Source organism: Podarcis liolepis (assembly GCF_965112155.1).
Source record: "Podarcis liolepis genome assembly, chromosome: 7".
Lineage (NCBI taxonomy): Eukaryota > Metazoa > Chordata > Lepidosauria > Squamata > Lacertidae > Podarcis > Podarcis liolepis.
The window spans coordinates 54,794,288-54,818,124 of NC_139561.1; the positions used below are offsets into that span (position 1 = coordinate 54,794,288).

The window sequence follows — 23,837 nt, forward strand, 5'->3', positions numbered from 1 at the left end:
GGGGTGTGAGTGAGGGAGCAAACAAGAGTGTTGAGGAGGCCAGGGGAAAGGAAATATCTTGGCCTGCTTCTGGATCCTGCTTATTTTAGCTGCTTGTGGGAAAGGGAGGGGGCCATTAAAGAAGTACTCAATGTCCTTTGTTTGCCTGGCTCTTGCTGCTGTAGTCATTGCACCTGATTTACAGAGTGCAAGGTGTTTTTGAAAGTTGGTGATAAAGTAGCCAGGCTTGTGGCCTTCAGAATCATATTATTGTAGAGCTGGAAGGGACCCTGGGGGTCATCTAGTCCAACACCATACAATGCAGGAATCTCAATTTGGCCCCCTCACAACTTCTCTTATGCTGCTGGCTTGGGGACTCCTAGAGCCTGTAATTAGTTCTGCCAACAGAGCCTTTGATTGTGGACTGCTAGGAGGAGAAGGCAGCCAGCTTGGTTCCCAGAGGTGTGAACTGCTCTGTCCCATTTGCTGTTCTCTCCCTGAGTTTTCTCTCTCTTCTTTTCCTCCTGCTCCAGGTGCTGGCCATGTCAAGCCGTTCTTGGCTGAGTTACTCCTATCAATCCCGCTTCCACTTAACACCCCTCTCATATGAAACGTTGGAGTTTGCCTCTGGCTTTGCTTCAGAGCAGTGTCCAGAGGGCATAGTAGCCATCTCAACAAACACACTGAGGTTCGTATCAAAATGCCAGCAGTGGGAAAGGAAACAAATAATGGAACCTGTTTGCCTTCTCTCTTGGCACACAGGACTATCTGTCTGTCTTGCTTGTCTGTCCCAAGCTCCTTCCTGTGCAAAGCAGGGGCAGCTGGTGCCCAAAAGGGTTGCCCTGAACGCTTCCTTTCTACATGACCTTTCATGGTAAGGTGGCTTACCCACTCTGCATTGAGTGGCTTGATCTGGCCTCCTTCCCAGTTGCTCAAGATGGGAAGGAGAGCTGTACATGGCAGCCACCCACCCACGGCAACCCACCTGAAACATGACTGGTTGTTGGGAGGAGATTATTCCTTGGTGGTAGCCAGTCTGTGGAGTGTTCACTTCAAAGGCTTCGCTACATTTTCACAAAGCATCAGGTGGTTCTGAAATAGCAGCCATGTTGGTTTTGTTGAAGGTCTGCTTGATCTCTCTTCAGGGGCAGGAGGCAGCTGTTTATCCTGATCTTGAATACTAAAGGGGGTTGCCTGTTCATGCCACAGATGCTTGCCCAGCAGGGAGGCTCCATTGTGTGGCTTGGATGTCCTTTTAGTTCCTTTAAGGTGGCTCACTGGGATAAGCTTAATGTCTGCAACTTTTTGGCTCCCACAGGATTTTGGCCCTGGAGAAGCTTGGAGCTGTCTTCAACCAGGTTGCCTTCCCGTTGCAGTACACTCCTAGGAAGTTTGTCATCCACCCTGAGAGCAACAACCTAATCATCATTGAGACGGACCACAATGCTTATACTGAGGCCACTAAAGCCCAAAGGAAGCAGCAGATGGCGGAGGTAAGATGCCTGGCTTCTGCCTGGGGCCCAGCTCTCACCAAAGAAGGGCAGGGACAGGATTCTGTGAGCTGGAGCTTCTTTTGCTGCTGCTGTACTTGGTGGGGAAGTTGCCGCAACACAGTGCAGAGCAGTGACCTCTTTCCTTTCTAGAGAGGAGGCTAGTCTGCTTTTGTAACCCATGGAAAAGCTCACTTACTTTCTGCACCTCAGTTAGGAATGCCTAACCATCAAAATCACAAGAAGCAGTGATGGCCACCAACTTGGATGGCTTTAAAAGAGCATTAAACAAATTCATGGAGCAGTAGATTATCAGTTGCCTACTAACCATGATGACTATATTCTGTCTCCATTGCCAAAAGCAGCATGCCTCTAAATGCCAGTTGTTGGGAATGATTTAGGTCCTGCTTGGGCTTCCAAGAGGCATCTGCTTTGGCCACTGTGAGAACAGGATGCTGCAGTAGAGATAGGTCTTTGGTCTGAACTACCAGGCAGCTCTTACAGTCCTTTTTTTTGCCCCCTTGTGCATTGCAGGAAATGGTGGAAGCTGCAGGGGAAGATGAGAGGGAACTAGCTGCAGAGATGGCGGCCGCGTTTCTGAACGAGAACCTTCCCGAGTCCATCTTTGGTGCCCCAAAAGCAGGAAATGGACAATGGGCGTCTGTTGTCCGGGTGATGAACCCCATCCAAGGAAACACATTAGATCTAGTCCAGCTGGAGCAAAATGAAGCTGCCTTCAGGTAAGGAACAGTGTCTGCACCTCTGAAGCAAGTTACCATTTTGAATGCTGTCCTTTCTGCTAAATAATGAAAATTACTCTTTATACCGGGTCATACCTTGGTCATACTTGAAGTACACCAGTCAAACCAAATATTTACTTATACTATTGTTGCCAGATGACTCTAGAATCTAATTAAATAAAGCAAAAATGCGGTCTACCTGAAGTTGTTTGGGGTCTTGGGGCCGATAGCAGTCATTTACCATGATCTTCTCAGTTGACAACGGCCCTAATTAAATCTCATTCAGTTTGCGTATTGCATTTCTATACTGCCTTACCATAAGCAAATGATACAACATACCCTTCGCTGCTGCCTTTCCCCAAAGTGTTCTCTCTTGCTCTTCATTGCTGTGAAGCAACTACTTCTTTTGCCTTCCCAGTCTTCCCTTTGTCTTGTCAAGTAACATTATCGTTCTGGCTCTCTACAGTGTGGCAGTGTGCCGATTTGCCAATGGTGGTGACGACTGGCATGTTCTAGTGGGCGTAGCCAAGGACCTCATCCTGAACCCACGTTCTGTGGCTGGAGGCTTTGTCTACACCTATAAGTTGATAAACAGTGGGGAGAAGCTTGAGTTCCTGCACAAGGTGAGAATTTCCTCCACTAGTGGGCTGGAGGGGGAGGAATCTGGGAAGATGAACATGGATGGGGCTTGCCAAGAGGTTGCTAAAATGTACCGACTTTTTGGGATGGAAATCTCTTGGTTGGGAACAGAGGACCATCACTGTTAGTAAGTACTCCACAAATGGTTTTCCTTCTGTGCACAAAACAGCAGCCATATCAAAAATCACATTGGATTTTGCATGTGTTTGCCATGCAAAATGTATGCACATTGCTTGCTGCCAGGGAAATTTGAGCAATTATAGTAATGGTGTGACAGTTGCAGTTATCTAATGGACATTTGAAGCAAAACAAGCATAGACCTGTGAATGGGTCATTTATAGGTGATCTGACTTGAGCTTTTGCAGCACCTGATGGTGGTTGCTGAATACTTTGGCTTCTGTTGACATGGAGAAAGCCAACAATGTACAGAGCACTGCAAAAGTTGAATTCTTCCTCCTTGTTGATACCTAGCAGCCTGGACCTGTGTGGAGGCAGGTTCTTTTGTTGGGCAGGAACCGGACTAGGAGGCCCCTTCCTAGAGGCAGTTTGTCCTTGTGGGCTTGCAAAGTCCATCTCTTCCCCAGTGGATGCAGTGGGTACTTGATTCAAGTGGGCCCCCAAAGTCAGTGGTGGTGGATCCGCATCCTTTGCCAGGGCTGAAACTTGCCTATCCCTGCAGTGGCGGGACGTCATCTATGCAGTGAGGGTAATATTAATGATCTTTGTTTAGTCTGCTTGACAAAGGCTTCTTCTCTTTCATTTCCTTTCTGTTCAGACCCCAGTAGAGGAGGTACCAGCTGCTATTGCCCCCTTCCAAGGCAGAGTGCTCATTGGTGTGGGGAAACTCTTGCGGGTATATGACTTGGGCAAGAAGAAGCTGCTCCGGAAGTGTGAGAATAAGGTATTTAGAACGTTGTGTGTGTGTTTGTGTGTGCAGATCTCCTGGAAGCTGCATTTCCTAATGCAGATATACCCTATCACTTTTAACAAATTTGGTTGAAACCTTTGAACTTTTTTCAAGTTCCAGGGAAACATTCTCTTGCCCAGAGCTTTGGCTTCCTTTAGATTGCTTAAGGGGCAAGTCTTCAGGGCTGTTTCTACCCTCTCTGTACCTTTCTTTCCCTTGGGAATAGAATTGAGACTCTGAGGCTCAAAGGTGTGGTCTTGTGTTTATGAAGCCATGGCCTGTGATTCACACAAGGTGATAGTTGAAAGTTTTGGATTTTTTTTTAGTCATTCCTGACACCAACTTTATAATGGTGTAGTGAACCGTCTGCACAAAAGGGCACAGAGCAGCCTGGACCCTCCAAATGTTTTGGACTACAACTCTCATCAGCTATTGCCAGTGTGGCCAATGGTCAAGGATGATGGGATTTGTAGTTCTGGCGGGTTCTGGGTTATAGAAAGTAGAAATAGGAACATTTTCATATTTCACAGATTTGCTTTTCCCTTGTTTGTTTGGCCTTCTGAGTATTTCTAGAATCAGGAGAACTACCTAGAATGATGTTAGCACTGGTTCTCAGTGCACATTCAGATATAGAAAGTGATCACAGATAAGCAATGTCCCAACTCTCCTTTTCTCTCTTAGAAAGCTACAGCTGTTGCACTATAAATGATCATAGCCTTGCAGAGAGATGCCAGTGATGTTCAGATTTCATTTGCGTAGTGCAGGGGTCAGCAACCTGCGGCTCCGGAGCCGCACGTGGCTCTTTTACACTTTTGCTGTGGCTCTGGGGCAGATACTAGCAAGGGGAGGAGGCGCATTGTGTGCCCCGACACTCCCCACTGTTTTAAATGTCGCAATGGTTTTGCGGCTCCCAGTTTTTTTTTCTTCGGTCCAAGTGGCTCTTTTTGTCTTAAAGGTTGCAGACCCCTGGCGTAGTGCCTCAGGAAGGGATTTTGGGGCTTGCCTTGAACAGCCTCCCTTTTCTGCTTTTTGAACTGCTTTTCTGAATTGCTGTCGCTTCCCAGCACATTGCCAACTACATCTGTGGGATCCAGACCATTGGGCACCGAGTGATCGTCTCGGATGTCCAGGAGAGCTTCATCTGGGTGCGCTACAAGAGGAACGAGAACCAGCTGATCATTTTTGCAGATGACACCCACCCCCGCTGGGTCACCACTGCCTGCCTCCTCGACTATGACACAGTGGCTGGGGCTGACAAGTTTGGCAACATCTGTGTGGTGAGTCAGCCTGAATGCAGCCAGGAAACTCCTGGGGCCCATTTGAGAACTGTCCTGCTGTCGTTTTGATTCCCTGATGTGGGAGATGCCAGTGAAACCCCAGCCTTTTGCTTTTGCTAACCACCATTTAGCCGGTGGCCTGTGAGACCTTTCTCCCACACTCACATGCTGCTGTCATGGGGGGTGGCAACTTCCTCTGGACACTCTTCTGCCAAAGTGCACACCTTGTGACTGTTCTGTTAATGGAGACACATGCTTGGTTGCTCTCCTTTTGTGGCTTGGATTACACACCGTAGTCACCCCACAGCTAAAAACAGCTTGCGGATTTATGTGGTTGTGTTGGTGCATGCTCCTGAAAAGTTCTTGGTCTGCTCCTCTCCTGCTGCGGCTGCAATGGCTTGTTGTGACTTTCAGACATCAGCCTGTTGGTTTGTTTGCTTCCAACAAGCACAGGCAATGAGTTAAGAACAAACCTTGGCTAACTCTCATGGTTTGTTGGGGGAGAAACATGCTGTGAACCCAGGTTGGGGCACTCATTGTGGTTTGAAGTGACATGCAGAGTGTTTGCTGGTTTGGGCTTTTCTGAATTCATGCTTACAACACCTTCCAGTTATTCCCGTTTGCCATTAAGACCACACGTGAGTTTGACACTCTTGATGCCTCCTCCTATAGGTGCGGCTACCACCCAACACAAATGATGAGGTAGACGAGGACCCAACTGGAAACAAGGCGTTATGGGATAGAGGCCTTCTTAATGGGGCTTCTCAAAAGGTAACTTTGGTGTAGGGAAGGGGGTGCTTCCTCAGATGAGAAACTGGAGGCTCTTTCTTGTTCTTTGGTTATTTATTAACTTCATTACCTGCCTTTCTGGAACCAGCAACTTCCTTTTTAAAAATATATAAATCTATGCATAAATCTACTGATAAAAAACATGTCGTGGTGAATTGGTTTTAGAAGCCAGTATCCGTATGGAATTAATAACAAGACTGTCCGCCGGTTGGAGCCTGAAAGGGCTTCTGTATCTACATAAATGCAGTGTGGAGCAGAGTTAAACCCCTGCATAGAGTGAAATTGTACTCCTGTGGTCAAGCAGATGCCTTTGGAGCTTTGTAATTAGGGTTGCTTATAGTTGTTTTTCATGCACAAAGGAATGGGGATTTTTTTAAAGTTCACAGAAAAATCTCTTCTGTGTTCATGAAGTGCTGTAACATGATACAGGCAAAACCTTTGTGATTTCCCCCCTACTCTGTTTTGAGAAGTTCCTGGGGATAGGAGGGACAGTTTCCCTTTCCAATAGGGGAACATTGGGACCCCTGTTAGTTAAATGAAACTTGAAACAGTATGGGGGAGAAACAACCCAGGACAACTGACCCCATGTAATTGTTGAGCAGTACAGTGGTACCTTGGGTTAAGAACTTAATTAGTTCTGGAGGTCTGTTCTTAACCTGAAGCACCACTTTAGCTAATGGGGCCTCCCGCTGCTGCCACGCCGCCGGACCACGATTTCTGTTCTCATCCTGAAGCAAAGTTCTTAACCCGAGGTAATATTTCTGGGTTAGCGGAGTCTGTAACCTGAAGCGTATGTAACCTGAAGTGTATGTAACCCGAGGTACCACTGTGTAGGGAGTATGAAGTGATTCAGGTTTGCTTAAATTTTTTTTTGCAAATACTTGAAATGCCTTCCGAGTTTCATAGCACCCTCCTACACAATTTTATTTTTTACACTTAGCTAGCAGGAAGTAAATTTTAAGACATATTTCAACAATCCTCCTGTTTTGGGGGGGGGATAATTTAATTGACACTGCATTTTAGAAATGTGAAATACTGTCCTAATGAAATACTGTGCTCATAATGGAAGGGGTCCAGTGTACTCCAGTAGCCTAATAGCACCTCCCTCCCCAAGCATTACACATAGGAAATCACTGTTGCAAGTTTGCATTATAAGTGTGTTTAGAAATGTCCTCACCAACCACTGGAAGTGATAAATGTAGGTTTTCTTTAATGAAAATGAGATTGTCTGGATTTAATGCATTATCTTAGGTCACCTGCTGAAGTCTTGCTTGTCTTACTTTCAGGCAGAGGTGATTATGAACTACCATGTAGGGGAAACAGTCCTGTCCCTGCAGAAGACGACTCTAATCCCCGGAGGCTCTGAATCTCTTGTCTACACGACCTTATCTGGGGGCATTGGCATTCTGGTCCCGTTTACATCACACGAGGTAGGAAGTTCTTGTATGATGGAAATATTAAGAGTTGTTCATCTACATAGTGCAGCAGGAGCACTTAATGCCCTGCAGTAGTGACAGTGAGTTATGGGAGGATGGAAGACAAAGCTGAAAGGGTGGGGAGGCTATGCCACTCCCTGCCCACAGTTGGCCTCTTGGCTCTTCCTTGTGTGGATCAGAAATGGATCTGCTTTAATGCACGTACTGAGCTTGGCTGCTGTTGGACCTCCTGAGCTGCCTATGGCTCTCTTTGCTCTCTGTATGTCTCCCCCCTCCCCAATGCATACACTGATACCTGGCAATATAATGTACCCTGAAAACTGTTGCTGACACAGGTGACACCCACATTTGCCAGTTGGCTCTGCCCATGAGGCATGACCAAAATTTTATTGCATGACAGAATGAAGCAGAGCTAAAAAGGACTCATGGAAATTTGGGCATTTGGTTGCCCATGGTACAAATGGGCTGGGCTACTCGTTAGAAGCATCTGTCCAAGGAAAGGACTGGGTGACATATTTTACAAGAATATATGGCCCCCACTCTGACCCACCCTCACAAGTTTACTATACTCAGTTATTATAACTGCCAGACTGGCCAGACATCACGCCCAATCAGATTAAAAGGCTAATTGTAAGCCAACTAGCCAATAAAGCTCCAGGAGAAGACATGATCCCAATGGAGATTTATAAGATAAGACCGGATTTCTGGTCACCCATTTTTGCAAAACAGTTTTCATATATTAACAGCTCAGGTCGAATACCGGAAGGGTGGAAGCGGAGTATAATTGCCCCAATATACAAAAAGGGTGATTAGAAAAATCCTGCCAGTTATAGACCCATTAGTTTGTTAGCTGTAGCCTCTAAACTATATGCCAGGCTCCTACAAATAAGGTGATATCTGAAGTCCAGGCAGGTTTCCAAAGAGGGAAATCCACATTGGACCAGTGCTTTGTGATGAACTTCCTGCTATGTAAACACATCCTTCCCGAAAATGATGAATGCCAGCCTGCAGAGGGCCCACTCTCTCTAGGACAGGGGTTAGCAACTTTTTTCAGCCCTGGGCCGGTCCACTGTCCCTCAGACCATGTGGTGGGCTGGACTATATTTTGGAAAAAAAAAAAACCTGAACCAATTCCTATGCCCCACAAATAACCCAGAGATGCATTTTAAATAAAAGCACACATTCTACTCATGTAAAAACACCAGGCAGGCCCCACAAATAACCCAGAGATGCATTTTAAATAAAAGGACATATTCTACTCATGTAAAAACACGCTGATTCCCGGACTGTCTGCGGGCCAGATTGAGAAGACGATTGGTCCGCATCCTGCCCCTGGGCCTTAGGTTGCCTACCCCTGCTCTAAGAGGTTTGTTCAGGTGGCGTGTTGTCAACCAGTGTACCAATCACAGCCGCTCCTCTTTTCAATGCTGGCCCCGGGTGTGGCATGACACTGCTGCTTCCAGCTGTTTTCCTTTACCTTTGATGGTGCTCTCTGCTCTTTTCAGGATCATGACTTCTTCCAGCATGTTGAGATGCATCTGAGGTCTGAACACCCTCCTCTCTGTGGACGAGACCACCTCAGCTTCCGCTCCTATTACTTCCCAGTAAAGGTAGGCTGAGTTTGTGGGTCTCTGCTACGTGTCCATCATATGCTAGTAAGCACATGAGCTCTGTTCATGGTAAAAGTTGCCAATGTGAAGGCCAAATTTCCCCCTGCATTTTATGCTTTGGTCAGAGCATCTGCTGAGGTTGCTGGAATGGCTTTTCCAGGACAGGATTCTGCTTGCTAAGAAGGGTAATCAGCAGTGGGGCCTATATGTCTACGTGATTCTCTGACTTTTTCTTTTTCACCATCTTGGTGGTTTATCTGAATAGATATTTGTCTTTTCTAAGTGATAAGTATAGATTTCAAGCCCCCTCCCCGCGATTCCCTATTGCAGTTCTCCCTGGTGATGGTAGCATCCCGTTAGAACTAACCTAGGTATCAAGGTGGGTCTTCTTTTTTCTTGGGAAACCATGTGTTTCTCTTGGGTCACCTGTACATCATGGGTAGGGCAGCACTGTCCATGGTGTCAGAATTTGGTTTCTGGACCCCCATATGAATCTGCATTTCCGGAAATGCTTCTGTGACAATGAGGAGTCATGTAGCAGGTTATTTTTGCATTAGCACTGTTAAGTCTTCATTTCTAGACTGCAACATTATCAGTGTAGCTCTAAACCTGCAAGTTCACCACATGCCAAGCCCTGGGGTGATCTTGAGCAAGACAGTTCGAGGTTTTTTTGCTGGAGTTTGCTAGTTTTTTGTCCCGTCCCCCCCATTCCATGAACTTGTGGACACCTTAATTTTTCACTTTTAGGCAAATGTCTGCTGAACACCTGTACTTTTTTAAAGAGAGAATTTGCTTTTATTCATTCTGACTTTTGTGGAGAACCTTTGGGCCTCTTAGACAAGGCCTCTTGTTCTGTGTGCTTTGGGTCTGCTTTCTGTGCTTGAGCCCATTCCCTCCTTTGTTCCATGGGCTGCAGCTTCTAAAATAGCCCCCCACACTTTCTTTCTCTTGCTAGAATGTCATTGATGGGGATCTGTGTGAGCAGTTCAACTCCATGGAGCCCAACAAGCAGAAGAACGTGTCTGAAGAGCTGGACAGGACCCCACCAGAGGTGTCCAAGAAGCTGGAGGACATCCGCACCCGCTATGCTTTCTAAGAGGCGCCTTTTCAAGGACGTGGCTGGGATTCCTGTTCCAAAGATGTTTTGAAGGGTATGAGCTTTTTTGGCCAGTTGCTCCCACTTTGGTACTCTTGTTTTCTTCCAGCGACTTGAAAGTCCAACCATGTCATCAACCTGTTCTGTCCGTGCTGTTCCAGGAGTCAGTCAGGTTCTCCCAAGTGGCGAGGCCTCCCCTTTCAGGCGTGTTTCTGGCTCCACCCCTTTTACCGACAGTTTGGGTGCTGCACCCACTACCGACCTGCCCTTGGACAAGGCCCTGGTGCCCTTTCCTTGTCAAGTGACCTAGCTAGATGAAGTCCCCTTTTCTGAGTTGGTAAGATATGAGCACAGGGACGTTAGGGCTCCTCCTCTTCCATTGGCCAGTGTCTGGGAAGCCTTGTGGGCGTGGCTGCTGTAATTTTTCCATCCTGCAGTTTTTATCTCTGTGTTTGTAAATAGAGTCTTGTACCAAGTTAGCCTTTTGTCTGCTGAAGAGATGGCCTGTGTGAATCTGGCCATAGATTTTTCTTTAATAAAACCCAGCATCTGGATTAAAGGTTGGCTGACAAACCTGTTTGGTGACTTCTCTCATGAATTTTACCTGCTCCTGGGGACGTGAGCTAGGGAGGAGCTCTGCCAATGGCACATTAAATTCATGGGAAGATCAATCTTATCATTCATTTTAAAATGATGCACTTCTTACCCTTTGGGCTGCAGAAAGCCACGTTTCCCTGCACTTGCAGTGTCTAGTATTAGGCTCTGTATTTCTCTAGAGATCTTACTCTCAGTTTACTCTGCTGTGGAAGACTTGTTCAGCCCTCTCAGCTGTCCTAAGGAGGTTTATGCTCAAGTTCTGGAATTGTCTCCCAACCTACTCTAGCCCTTCAGAGAAGATAATGTTGCTGTTATGTTTACTTTCCTCAAAAGCAAACCTTTTGCATGTCCTCCCTGTGAGCTGCTCTTGGGGCTGCATTACATATGAATGACAGATCTCTCTGTATGGTGGGCTGACTACTTGTTTTAAATGTAATACAGGGATTTGATTCATCCAAGTCAGCCTGGCCCAATAGTCAGGGATAATGGGAGCTGTAGCAAATACTTGGAAGGGCACAGGTTCCTGACCTCTGGAGGACAGAGTGCAGGTGTCTGTAGAACTTGTGACTGGCTGCAGCTCCTAAACGCAGATACTTACTTGAAGAGATACAAATGCCCTTCAGATATTACGAGGACCAGATGTTTAGTTCAAAATGTGCTGGCTGCTGAGAGATCAGTGTCTGGTTTTAATAATCATGAGCTCAGAGATGGAGTCTGTTTTCCCTCAAAATAACTGGGTTCTGGGAGCTGCTGGTGACTTTGCAGGGAATCCTTACCTAATATTCTGTATTGGCAAAGTGTGCTTTGGGTCCCTTTAGTTGAGGTCCAGCTAGAAATACAGTGCAACTGGCAGCACTGCCCCTTGGTGGAATGGGCACTTGCCTGATCAGGCTACAGAGAACTTATGAGCAGTATTTTATTTAAGCCCAAAGCCAGGTGATTTCAGATCTAGAAGTTGGGCCAGCCTTTCTGGGCCTCTTTCAAGAGTTTCCTGGTGCTTCAGGTTGCTTTTGTTTCAAATGTCTTTGCTGAACAATTACTTTAAAGTGCTGTTTCTCCTTCCATGTATGGATGTGGGAGTTCTGGATTGGATATCATCCATTTCAGAAGTAGAACTAAGCAAATTCTCTTGTCAGCTGAAAATCTCTATCTTTCAGCTTTGAGTAGGCTCTGACATGTTGTGTCAAACTGCCACACTGGACCTTCTCTGTCTCCAAGAAAAGGAGAGCCCATCAGAAGGGAGCCAGTAGCCAGTGAGGGATTGCGGAAAAGGGAGCAATCTGTGTCTGGTTGGGAAGAGTCTTGCCCTCTTAGACAGAGTGGAGCAGTGTGTAGCCTTGGGAGGACTGCTGCTGCCCTGCTGCCTCACTAAGGTTGGGGCTGGTGGAGAGGCCTAACACAGCCCAGCCTTGAAATGGTTCAGTGATTAGGGGTGGGGATTGATGTGAAGGGTAGCTGTCAGTGACAAAGACTGTGGTAAAGCTTGCTGTGGGGAAGAACTATCTTCTATGCTGCTATAGTGGAAGCTACAGAAATAATACCCTACCCCTCAGACTTCACCCGTTACTTCTCCACATACACAAGCAGGCACACTTGGATACTATGCAGCTCTTTAGATTCTATGGGCATGGAAATGCTAGTTTCTTGCTACAAGGTGTTGGAATTATGCAAATGGCTGTGAGAAGAGGGTTGGGGATTGATGCACTGGCTGGCACTGAAATCAGCAACGCCCAGCTCCTTTCTCCTAGTCCAGGGGCTGGGGCTTTAGAGCGACAGCATTAGAAAAAGAAAGGCCCCAGAAGGCTAAAAAACACCACATGCTTATTGCTTTCCATTTGAGAAGATACAGAGAGACGCAGCTATTGATTGCTACCTCCACTGTTGTAGGCAGTGTGCTTCTGAATACCAGTTGCTGGGAATCACATGAGTTGTTTCTGTTGTGCTCTGCTTTTGAGTTTCCTACAGGCTCTTATGCTCATCTGAAATACACCTTAAGACCCAAGAACCCCTACTAGGTCAGAACTATAGAAGCTGGTGCTTTGTTTTTTAAAAATACACTTACCTTTCCATTTCTGTAACCATAAATTCAGAATTGGAATGGCTGGGACAAATGTGTGTTAGCATTTGTGTTGTGATTCCAGGAGGGTTACAGGTAGGAAAACCACCTGTGGATGTTGTGTGCCTGGCCTGAAGAAACAACTGCTTTGTTCCTCTTATGCGTAGGAGAGTAAGAATGGGTGGGATGGGGTGGGAGGAACCAATTTGCGTTAATTACAGTACAACTTTTATTAATACTGGAATCTTCACAGTGCATTCGTTACTTGTAGCAGTGACTATTTTAAATGAAGGGAGAAGGGAGAGGATAATTAACTTTAAGAATGAAAGAGGATGGGTGGGTGGGTAAGGCCAGGACTGCTAGCAAAAGGGGGGGGGGGCGTAGGGAAAATAAATTAGAAAAAAGAACAAGTTAACAGCACCAGAATAGTTAACATCAGTTGAGAGACATTTTAAAGGGTTTTTTCCTCTGTACAAAAAAAAATAAAAATAAAAAGCAAAATGCAAACATTTCTCACGCATTGTCACTGTTGTCATTTCTGGCCATGACAGGGAGGAGGGGGGCACCCACAGGAAGGTTGGTTGGTTAGAAACTAAACTGTTATTACTACGACAGTATAAGAGTTAAGGAGGGTACAACGTGACACCCACGCAAGCGCACATAAGACGTCTGGGCTGTGGGGAGGGTGGAGGGGACTGCTGTGGCTCTATGTACAACAACGACAACACCAGGCCCTGCTGTGCCTTGCAGGGGCTAAGGATGGGGAGACAGGGAGGATCCAGCAAGAGGGAGCAGGTGCAGTTGTGCTTTCTCAGAGGCTTCTAGGCTCCCCAGTCCTTGCAGGGGGCCTTGAGTTGGCTGCTTTGGCCACCTCGTGTTTTCACCACCGCTGTGCTTTGCTCGTGCCTCACCACACAACACTCAACGCTGTCCACAGCTGTGCTCTCTCTCTACTTTAGAAAGGGTTGTTGACCACCATGCTGCTGCTATGAGAAACGTGGTGGCATCTCTCTTGGAATAATTGTCACAAGCCCATCTTTTATTTTTTTCTTTGCATGGGTAAGCTCTGTACTCGAATGCCTGGCCAATCCAAAGACAAAGGAAGCCCCCTAATGTCTAGCATGGGCTCTGCCTCCCCCACTTTAGCCACCCCATCTGTGCTACATCTGTGCTGTTCAGTGATCCTTGGATACTCGACAGTCCCAGGACAGAAAAGCAAGACATGCTCATTCTTGAGCCCAACAAACACAAAAGGTGGAGGTAATGCAGCAGGGGCCATTTAATGGACCCTCATTTGTTGAGGAAGCTTGATCTGTAAAGCATGAGACTCTTAACCCAGGGCCAAAAGATTTATGCATTGCAAAGGGTTGGACTAGATGACCCTCATGGTTCCTTTCAACTCTACATTTCTCCGATTCCTTCCTAGTGAAGCACAGGGAAAGGCCTCTCCCTCTTTCCCCCTCACCTTAGACCACCTTAATTCCCAGCCACTGACTTTCCCCATCACTTTCTCTTTCTTTCAAGACTGTCCCCTTTCCCAACATCACTTTCCATTTGCCAACACAGCCGATTTCTAGACTATCTGGGACAATATCAGGGTGAGCACAAGGTAGATCCAAGTCTCTTGCACTCTCCAGATCTGGGTCCAACTCATGCTCCTTCAGCTCCAAGCACAGAGGAAGAAGCCGTGCTGAATATTCATCTGGTTATAAATCTAGAGGCCAAAACCAGAACAAGGGAGCTAGCCTGTTTCTGTAAATCCCCTCTGCCCCCATTTTTAAAGCCTGCTTGTGGCAATTCTTTCCTCACTTTCTGCTGGGGCACTTTTATATATATATTAAATTACAGCAGTGGACTCTTAATTTCATGAGCTGGTCAGGGTGAATCGGGGAATTGTACCATGAATGGGATGTGGTTGACTGTACATCAGATCTGGCTAAGCAGCAGCAACATCACCAAAGGTAAACGAACCAACCAAGAGGGTTGGTTCAGCTATTTCCCTCTGTGCAGATACTTTTTACCCCTTTCAAAGTATCCACCCAATATTGACAAAATGGGGGCCCTTTTGATGCTGTTAGAAGAGGCACCCTGCCACACACTCACAGGTTTAGTCATAACCAAACCCATACCTGGCCAAAACAGGCTTACATTGGAAAAGGCAGAGGACACTGCCCCAGACCCAGCACTCCACCTAACTCAGCCTTGCCTAACACTGCTTGGCAGCAGCCTCCCACAACAAAGATCTTTCCTATTCTTATCTGGAGATGCCAACAGTTGAACCTGGGACCTTCTGCATGCCAAGCAGGTGCTCTACCACTCCGCTACAGCCTTTCTAGTGACACCAGAACCTGTGAGCATCAGTTTGACAACCTTTGGCCTTGCCAGATGGTTGTAGGAGAATTCAAGAGCAGACACCCTTGGTCTTTGCACACACCCTGCTTTCAAAACCCTCTAAGGCCCTCAATTACCAAAGTCCTCCACTACCATCCACAAAAAGGCTTCTTTTGCCCCTATATCCACTTAGCTACAGCTATTCCAGAGCAACAGCTGTCCACCTTCACCTTTCCATCACTGCCAATTCTGCTCCCTCCCACCCACCTTCAAGGGAGAACCATGGCCACTGCTCTTACCAAAAGGTTCAAGCCCGGTCCTGAAGTGGCACTGAGAGCCGGTCAACAGCAGCCCAACCCTCGGCCTCTCAGATTACAGAGCTCCTAGCCCACTTCGGACGAGAGCGCAATCCTCTTCCTGAATATAACCAACCTGCCCATTCCTCTCCCAGTAGAGCCATGGAGGAAAGAGAGGCCGATAAGTCTGTGGCTGTGACTCAGCCTCTTGTTGGGGGGGATTGGGCCCTCCTGCCTGGTGTCATGCCTGCAGGTTGTCCGCTCCCTGCCCCTTGCACCCTCTCCTCCAGCTGCGCATTTGGGATCCACCTGGGAACATGAGAGGCTTCCGGGATTGTTCACGGGGGTGTTAACTGCTGCTTGTAAAGTCTTTCTTGAAGTAGCTGATACAAACAGATGGCAAACAGAAAATAACTGGAAAGACAAACAGACAGACAGACAGAGAGCTGTGAAGGAAGGATTCAGCACAGGACTAACAGTGCATTTTTTTGTCCGGAGGAGGTGGGTGCTCTCTAGGAACGGCAGCCTCCATTTCTTTGCCATGTGCAAGTGTGTCGGGGGGTGTGTGTAGTTTATACTAAGAACACTGTAGTTGCTAGATCCAGTTCAGGTTTTCACTCCTCCCTGACAATCATGGAGCAAGGGAATGGCCTCCCTCCTTGTGGCGGCAGCAGCAGCAACAACCACCGGTCTCTCTGCAGGCCAGGATGAAGGAAGGTGCAGGAGGGGAAAGGAAACCTGGGCAGGGCAGCAGATGGAAAAACAATGTGTATAAAAGAGGCTCCAAAACCAGTTCAGTGCCAGGCTGTGCCTGTGCAGGTTTGTTAGCAAAGGCATATAGATTAGTCTCCCTTATATCTAGACTCTGACACGATCTCCATAAAGTGGCTTTGCCTTTTGTGGTTCATTTACTTCTCTTCCATTTCCCCTGGTTTAGTCCTGACTCTGGTTGCTCTCCAGCCACCGGGTGGGCACTGAGCAGGCGCTGGGGAAGAGTCCATCACAAAAACCGGGGCGCCGACCTGTCATTGGTGATGGTCCTGCGAAGGCGCACCCCACGCCGGATGGCCACCAGCATGTCTTCTGCTGGAGGGTCGCTGGAGGCCGCCGGGGGAGGAGTGGGTGTCTCTTCCCCGGGACCGAGGGCAGAGACCCCCGTGGGGAAGGGAAACTGGCCCTCGCCAAGGGCATGGGCACTGGCTACCAGCTCCCCAATCTTCTCCACCAGGCTGTGCCGGTTGGCTGCCAGCTGCTGCTCCTCCTCCTCGGTGGAGAGGTGCTTCCCGGCGTACACAGAGATCTCCATCACGTTGCTGCCCCAGGCGGTGTTTGGCAGGCTCAGCCTCTTGGGCGAGGCTTTGGCAAAGTCCATGGCGCTTGGTGAGGCATCGTCAGTGTAGAACACACATTCCTCGCTGCCCACCCGGGTGGGGCCGGTGTACCCAGGGGAGTCAGGCACTGTTGGCGTCTTGACAGGGACGATGGGGGGTCTGATGGGAATGGGGCCGGCGTTGGAGAGGGTTCGGCGTACCGTGGGCTTGGTGGAAGGTGTGCGGCGGATGGTGGCCACCCCTGGCGTAGCGCCGGTGGGCAGGGCAGTGCCGGTGGGCAGGCCAGCAGTAGAAGCAGGCCGCTTGGTCTGGATCATGCGCCGGTAATTCTGGGCGATGTTGCTGTTGCGAGGGATAGTTGAGGATTTGTCGAATTCGCTCTGGCTCTCCCCTTCCATGTCACCGTTCACGGAATAGCAGTCGTAATCTGATCCTGTGGAGGCGACAGAATGACAGGGTGGGTGTCAGCATTCTCAGCTGGCAGGTGCAGCACAGCCAAGCAGCCACTGCTGCACCCCATGTGCAACACTCTCCACTATATGAGATCTTTCATACGTATGTATTTTGATTTTGTGAATATATATAACCTGTGTCTATTTTAGTTGTAAGCTGCCTTGAATCCCATGCGGGGGGGGGAGGCAAGATATAGATAAATCTAATAACCATGTATGCCACCCTAAAAATATTGATTGTTAAACTGGGCAACCACATTAAGTAAAACGCCACCCCACCCCTTCCCTGGGTGCCAAGAAGCCCATTGGCAGAGATACCTTGCGAGGGGATGGTGTCCTCAGAGCAGGAAGGAGTGGTGGTTTGTGTGCTGTAGCCACTGGAGTACTGCAGGGAGTCCCGGCTACTCTTCTGGTGCTCAAGACTCAGGCCTCGGGTCAGCACCATGGCCAGGTCACTTGCGGCTGGGGACACCTCCTCCCCATGCTGATGGAGAAACAAAATGGGGTGGGGTGGGGAGTGAGAGGTGTGATGAGCTGGTCTCAAAGCAAATGGCACCCTGAGCTGCAGGAGATGACACCATGTGTGTGCCTGGGCCAGGCCACCTGCACCCAAAGGTCAGAAAACATTAATGGAAAGCAAGTGGAGATGGGGAGATAGGAGAATGATCAAGTTATCTCACTCCCCAAAACTATGTTGGCCATGAACACAACACCTGCAGTGAGCAAGCAGCTGGTGCCATGAGGGTGGTTAGCCTGGATCTCTCCCAGGCTAACATGCGTGCCCCAATTCCACATGCACCCCATAAGCCCCTCATCATTTGCAGCTCTGCTCAAGACAGGATGTGCAAAGAATTCCCATTTCTTTTGTGTGTACTGGGGGGGGGGGCTGAAGTGAGGGGGCTTTGTGGGGCAGAGGGAAGGTGGAAGTGGGAGGAGGAAAGTGGCACCTAAAGGCAGTGGCCAGCCCTCCCATGGCTATTCCCCAGTGACTCACACACAGCAGCTGGTGAGAGTAGGCATCATGTCTGCCAGGGTCACTCAAGCAGGTCCCTCACCAAACATATGAAGTATAAGCAACAGACATGCATCATTCAATTCCTCCAGGGCTCCAAAGCCGCATCAGGGCAAAGGGCTACACAGGAAGCTGCTGGCATGCTGGGCGTAGCAATTTTTCACAATTCATATGAGCAAAACCCATCAACTGCAAAACACTTCTCTGAGAGAACTTCCTCTGCTGCCCTGAAATTCCCTTCTGCGCTCAGCTCAAGAATGCTAGTTGCTATTTGGGTAAATCTCCTTCTGGAACAAGACATGCAGAGGAGGCCCGGGTCTTCTCCTCCAGGGAGTTGCCTCTCTCCTAGCTAAGGTTTGGGACAAGTAAGTGCTCCATCACCAAGGTACCAAACCTATTCCAAGTTCCTGTCCCCCCGGTCTCCCATTTTGACACTGAAGCTGGCTATACCTTGGCAGCAATGGAGGCCGGGGACATGCGGGGCCTGGAGCCTTCCTCCAAGCTGATTCCTGGGTATACCAGGCTGGTGGAGCCCAGCTCAGCTTCACGGAGATGCTCTACGCGGTCCTTCCTTCGCTGCAGTGTGCTTGCCACCGGCTGTTCATAGAGGCTAGCCTTGGACCAATCCTGCAAAATCCAAGAGGAGATGGGTAGGACGGCACAGCTGGGGCCCCAACATCGGGCACAGCAGTGCAAAGTCAGGTGGGTATGGAATAGGGCAGAATGGGAGATGAGACTGGATGGAGAGGGACTGGGCAAGGGGGTGGGGAGAGAGGAATTGGCAAAAGGCCCACCCCAGGGCAAAGAGCAGGGGTTGTGGCAATCACAAAATGGCTCTGCCACCATTTTGCTCTGTTGGGCTGCTGACGGAGAAATCCCCTCTTGGCTTAAAAAGGGTTTCAACAAAGACAGGAAAGGTGGAGGCACCAGGCCAGGAGGGTGCTTGCTTCCTTTTAAAAGTGTGGGCTGCTTCCCCAAGAGCTTGAAGCAGCTGACAGTCATGATACCAATATGTGTCCCCCATCCCAATTCTCTCACTCTCCTCAAACACATTTTCTGGAAAAAGTCAGGTGAATGCATCTTCCCTCTTACAGAAAGTGCTATATAAATACTGAGTGTTCAAAACACAGCACATTCAGTTCTGCACAATCCATACAGTGGTCCTGAAAGGCAGACTGCTGTCTAAAAGCACTCAGTGACCTCATGGCTGATCTGAGAATGGAAGGACTTCCAGGCAGGGGCTGTTCTCAGCCCCCCACCACCACTTCACTTCACTCCACTCCACTCACACCAAACCCTACATGGTGTTTGTTTATGGGAAGCAGTTCATGCCCCAACTCATAGAGAGATGGCAGCACAGGGACATTGCAGAGACTTGGGGGGGGCAGGTGGGTCAGCTGAGGGGAAATGGTTCATATTCTGCCATCCCAAAGCTGTCCTGGTGCAGGCTTCCTGTGTTCAGGAAGAAGGAAGCAGCACTTCCTGTTTCCAGAGCACTTTGATGTGCTCACAATGCCAGTGTGCAAGAGGAAAGAACGACTGCTTCAGACAGCCTGATGGGTTTGATCTGGGGCCACATGGGAGCCTTTGCTACCTGCACCTAAAAATGCTGGGGTGGGAGCCTGGCTGGGTTCAACCATTGAGCATATTAAATGATGCAGAAAAAACCCCAAACAGAACGCAACTTGTGCAGAGCAGAGGCTCTTGCTCCTGAGTGACCTCTGCAGCATCACCTCCATTGCTTTCCAGAGGGGAATCCCTAGGCTGCTGCTGGAAGAGTAGGCTTGGAGCTACATGTTTCCAGAGCCAACAGAGCCACAGAAGGCTCCTGTTCCAGCTCTGGAGCAGCTGACTCCCCTGGTCAAGATCTCGGAAATGGACACACCACAATATACACACCAGGCTAAGGCTTCTTCTGGAGCTTCCTTCAGTCCTGGCCACATGAGCTACATTCAGGGGTTTCCACTGAAACACAGTAAGAAACCACGGTGAAGAGAACCCAGAGCACACGCATGACCGCTGCACACCCAGCCAACCTGCAGGGGGTGGGAAGGGGGCGGCCCGTGGCAACCGGCTGGGCAGAGCTGCAGAGGAAGCCAGAATCACACTGGAATCATCAAGCCAGGACCAAAAAAACAACAACCATCAAAAAGCCAAGAGCCAAAAGCCAGCCAACAAGGTGGGACCGGGAACAGAAATGGTGGAGGAAGAAGAGGAGGAGCGGGAGACGGCAACCAGAGGAGCAGGAGGAGGTGTCCATTTCCCCAAAGGTTTGTGACATGCTAAAGCCCTGCAGTGCATCAGCCACTGGGTGGGGTGCGTATCCCTGGATCCTGGGTGTGTGATGGGTGGGGGTTGGTGGGTGGGTGGGAAGGATGTTGCCGATTTGCGCGTCACCTTCCGGCCGCCTGACCATACCCCGGGGGCAGAGCTAGAACTGACCGAGGTCGGGGAGTTGCATTCGCTAACAGACTGGCAGGTTTCTGAGGCCTCGGACGATGCGGAGCTGGAGGACTTCTGCCATGCCCAAAGTCCAAAGGTCAGCAGGAGCAAAACAGACATATGGGAGAGAAGGGAGAGAAGAGACCTGGTTAAGCAGCTGGTGGAGGGAAAGCAGCAGGCAGAGAGAGAGAGAGAGAGAGACCCGAGGAGGCGGATGCAAGCGCAGGGCAGCCAGCCTTGACACTCAAGAGCCAGGTGTTAGATCACAGCAGGCAGTGCAAGCACCGGAGGAGCCACACACGCTCACGGGAAGCCCATGAGGGGCCTCACATGGATTTTGCACAGGCACTTCCAGGCCCTCTGCAATAACTCTTCAGCAGGGGAAGCGATGAGGAAGGAGCCAGGAGGAAGGAAGGCCACCTCCCTCTGCAAGGGCAAGAGGAAAGGGCCAGCTGCAGAAAGCAGAGAGGCAGGAAGAGAAAGCCTCCTCTCGCCCAGGGTGTGGAAACAAGGCACACCGGAGGCCAGAGGGACGTCCCAAACTTCCTGCACCTTCCTCACAGGTGCACACTCGGCAGCTGTCCTCTTCCCGCAGGCCAGCCATTCTGCTTGCACCTCCATGAGACACTTTACAAAAACACATTATTCATAAATATCTTAACTTGCTTTTCCTGGAGCCACCCTCAGCTCAGGGCGGCTTGATAAACCTCCGCTCTGCAAGTCTTGGATAAAATCCCTCTGGACCAACTGTTGCAGAAGCCCCAGAGGAAGAGCTGCTGGCTCTTTACACTTAAAAGAAATGGGGACGTGAGAACCTTTGAATGGCTGTAACCCTCCACGGCTGTTGGATTCAGAAACCCATGCTTTAGTGCCACCTTCACAGGTCTGGAGCCCTCCAGATGTTCTGGGCTCTTAATTCGCACTGGAATGGCCTTGACACCTATGTAGGAGTTCTTCATCACCCCTGGAGAGCTGAGGATGTTAGTTCCTGGGGCTCCGCAACCACCGGATAGCCAAGGAGAGAAGCAGGCTTCCTTTCCTCACAGAGATTTCTGGGCCTACTCCCTTCCCAAGCAAAAAGGAGACGTGGCTGTCAATATCTCACCTGGAACCAGCTAAAATGGGGACTGGCACACCCATCCATTGCACAGCCCATGTAGTGCTGGGAACTTACCCCACCTAAATAGTCAACCAGCCTGGTTTATAAAAAGGAAGGACTGAGGCCAGTTTAATCTGATTAAACTGGAGGGGGTGGGGGATGGCAGCTCATTCAAGGGGTCTGTCACCTGTCCTGTGGCCACCAGCACCCTTGACTTCCCCTAAGTGGCTGTGCATGCACAACCGGATTGGGCCTGCCTGCAGCAGAGTAACAGCAAGAAGAGTGTTGATAGCTGCCATGTTTGCCCAGGGCTTCCCCTTTTCATTCTGTGGCCTTTGGCGGCTGCCCCGCTGAGCTTACCTGACTGGTGAGGTCCGAGGGCATTGGCGAAGGTGGCTTGGAGAACATGGCGTCCTGGGAGATGAAGCCAGAGTCATGCGATGAGACGCTGGACAGGCGGGTGTTGGCATTGACAGGCTGTGCCAGGCTGCGGTAGCGACATATGGAAGTTGGTGAGTATGTTTGAGAACCCGTGAGCCACGGGGGGCCACCCTGAGCACTGCTAGTGCCGCTAAAGGGTGGCAGGATGAGACGGCATGGCGGGCAGGAGGGGGGCAGGACAAGGCGCGCAGGAGAGACAAAGCACATCATCAAAGCGCATTGATGGGGTAGGAGTGAGAATAGCAGGGGGTGCAAAGGAAGGAAGAGAGAGTTTTGTTTTCATTTATTAAAAAAAAACCAGTCCAACCCACATAAACTGTGAGGAATTAAGTGGCATTACAGACAGGAAAGGTGCATATGGGGGAAAGTGACACATTCTTCTCTCCCAGCTAGGAGACAGCAGTGGTGCTGAGGGCCTGACAATGATCACACACACACACAATCCCAGGGTGTTTCTGCACTAGGCCCACTGCTCTGGAAGTGCCATGTTCCCCCACTTCTTAGTCCACATGGCATGCCAGAGTTTCCTGAGGGAGCCCGAGACACAGTTGCAGCATGAGCAGGCAACATGTGCTTAAAGCACCTCAGGGCTCCTGTGCCTTTAAACATGTCTCCTTTGCAAGTTCAGGTGACTGACTCCATTGCTTCATGTTGATCTAAATTAGGGGACTGTTGGTCAACAGAGCTTTGAATTGCTAGTTTCTCTTCCCACAGTGATGGGGAGAGGTTTGCATTAGTTATTTGAACTTGGGATTTTTTTAACAGAATACCACAAAAAGCACTATTAAAAAAAGAAAGGAGTGGAAAAGAGTCACTCAAGAATTAAAGCACTTCACTCGCTATCTCCGTGGGATCATACAAGTGGCGAGAGGCCCACTTAGAGAAAGGCAGGTCATGCTATGCTCCCCTTGGCAGTCATGCCCTTGAGCTGTGAGATTCCTCCAGCTGCGCCAAACACACCTACCTGCACATGCTGGATTTGCGGGACCCAGAGCTGCTGGGAGAGGACGGCGGGGTCTGGTAAGACCAGCTATAATCAGAGCCCTTCAAATCTTTGATCACCTGCAAAATATTTGGCATTAAAAGGTAGCTCCGTGACACGTACAAAACCTTCCAATTGTGTCTCATTTGTCCTCCCAATTAGAGCAGAGTCCAGGGGGTTACTCTGCTTTCTCAGAAAAGGAGGACATGTCACCAGTGGCCACTCAACAATCCCACACAGGCAGGCACACATTCTGACAATGCCCCATTAAGACCACCTTTAGCTGCCTCGAGACCACTGGTCCATCTAACCCCTTCAATTCCACCTTATAAGCCTGCACTTCTTTTCTTTGTCTAATTCTCAAAAGACATATGTTTGCACATAAGGCCCATAAGTCATTACTGGGTTTGGATAAGCTCCTGTATCCATCACTGTGGGTGTGAAGGAATAATTAGTTTCCGTTATATAAAGGTATTTTGAACCTAGGAAGTATTTTCCAATTCCTTCCTTTCGGATTACCTCCTCCCTGGTTTCAGTTAGAGACTCTGCCACTGCTAGAAGTTTGATGCTAGGCTATCTGGGCACCTGTCACAATTAAATTCTGAAAGCTGGAGCTTGGGCTGGACTAGTTCCATATTTCCCAAACTGCATGATGCAATAAATTAACTGAGAATTTAATCAAGGGCCTTCTAGGGTTCTGATTTAGGGAAGCTGCTACTGTGTTCTCATTATTGTTGCTTTTAAATTGTTAATGTTTTATCTTTTGTACTGGAAGCCACTCTGAGAATTTGACTTGAAGACTCACATACAGATTTGGTATATAAATCCAAATAAC

At 49.0% G+C, this 23,837-nt stretch overlaps 2 protein-coding genes across 13 annotated transcripts in view; one reads left to right on the plus strand and one right to left on the minus strand.

The window, feature by feature from the left end:
* Positions 1-10,540, plus strand: part of SF3B3 (splicing factor 3b subunit 3) — a 33,706-nt gene extending 23,166 nt beyond the window's left edge. For 4 of the 5 annotated variants that reach the window (XM_083514923.1, XM_083514924.1, XM_083514925.1 and 1 more), the window contains exons 17-26: positions 513-667; positions 1,298-1,472; positions 2,004-2,209; positions 2,676-2,832; positions 3,624-3,749; positions 4,820-5,032; positions 5,705-5,803; positions 7,108-7,251; positions 8,763-8,867; positions 9,823-10,540. In XM_083514923.1, coding sequence (XP_083371049.1) covers positions 513-667; positions 1,298-1,472; positions 2,004-2,209; positions 2,676-2,832; positions 3,624-3,749; positions 4,820-5,032; positions 5,705-5,803; positions 7,108-7,251; positions 8,763-8,867; positions 9,823-9,963 — 1,521 coding nt within the window. In that variant the 3' untranslated portion in view covers positions 9,964-10,540. Of the gene's footprint in view, positions 1-512; positions 668-1,297; positions 1,473-2,003; positions 2,210-2,675; positions 2,833-3,623; positions 3,750-4,819; positions 5,033-5,704; positions 6,428-6,655; positions 7,252-8,762; positions 8,868-9,822 lie in introns of all 5 variants that reach the window. The other variant, XR_014528783.1, reaches the window with a different exon arrangement.
* Positions 10,541-12,831: 2,291 nt separating this feature from the next.
* MTSS2 (MTSS I-BAR domain containing 2) overlaps positions 12,832-23,837 on the minus strand; it is a 57,540-nt gene continuing 46,534 nt past the window's right edge. For 2 of the 8 annotated variants that reach the window (XM_083514972.1, XM_083514971.1), the window contains 7 exons: positions 22,985-23,082; positions 21,940-22,066; positions 20,481-20,555; positions 19,938-20,003; positions 18,489-18,665; positions 17,345-17,510; positions 12,832-17,007 (listed from right to left, as the gene is read on the minus strand). In XM_083514972.1, coding sequence (XP_083371098.1) covers positions 16,244-17,007; positions 17,345-17,510; positions 18,489-18,665; positions 19,938-20,003; positions 20,481-20,555; positions 21,940-22,066; positions 22,985-23,082 — 1,473 coding nt within the window. In that variant the 3' untranslated portion in view covers positions 12,832-16,243. The remainder of the gene's footprint in view (positions 17,008-17,344; positions 17,511-18,488; positions 18,666-19,937; positions 20,004-20,480; positions 20,556-21,939; positions 22,067-22,984; positions 23,083-23,837) is intronic. The other 6 variants (XM_083514975.1, XM_083514974.1, XR_014528788.1 and 3 more) reach the window with 5 other exon arrangements.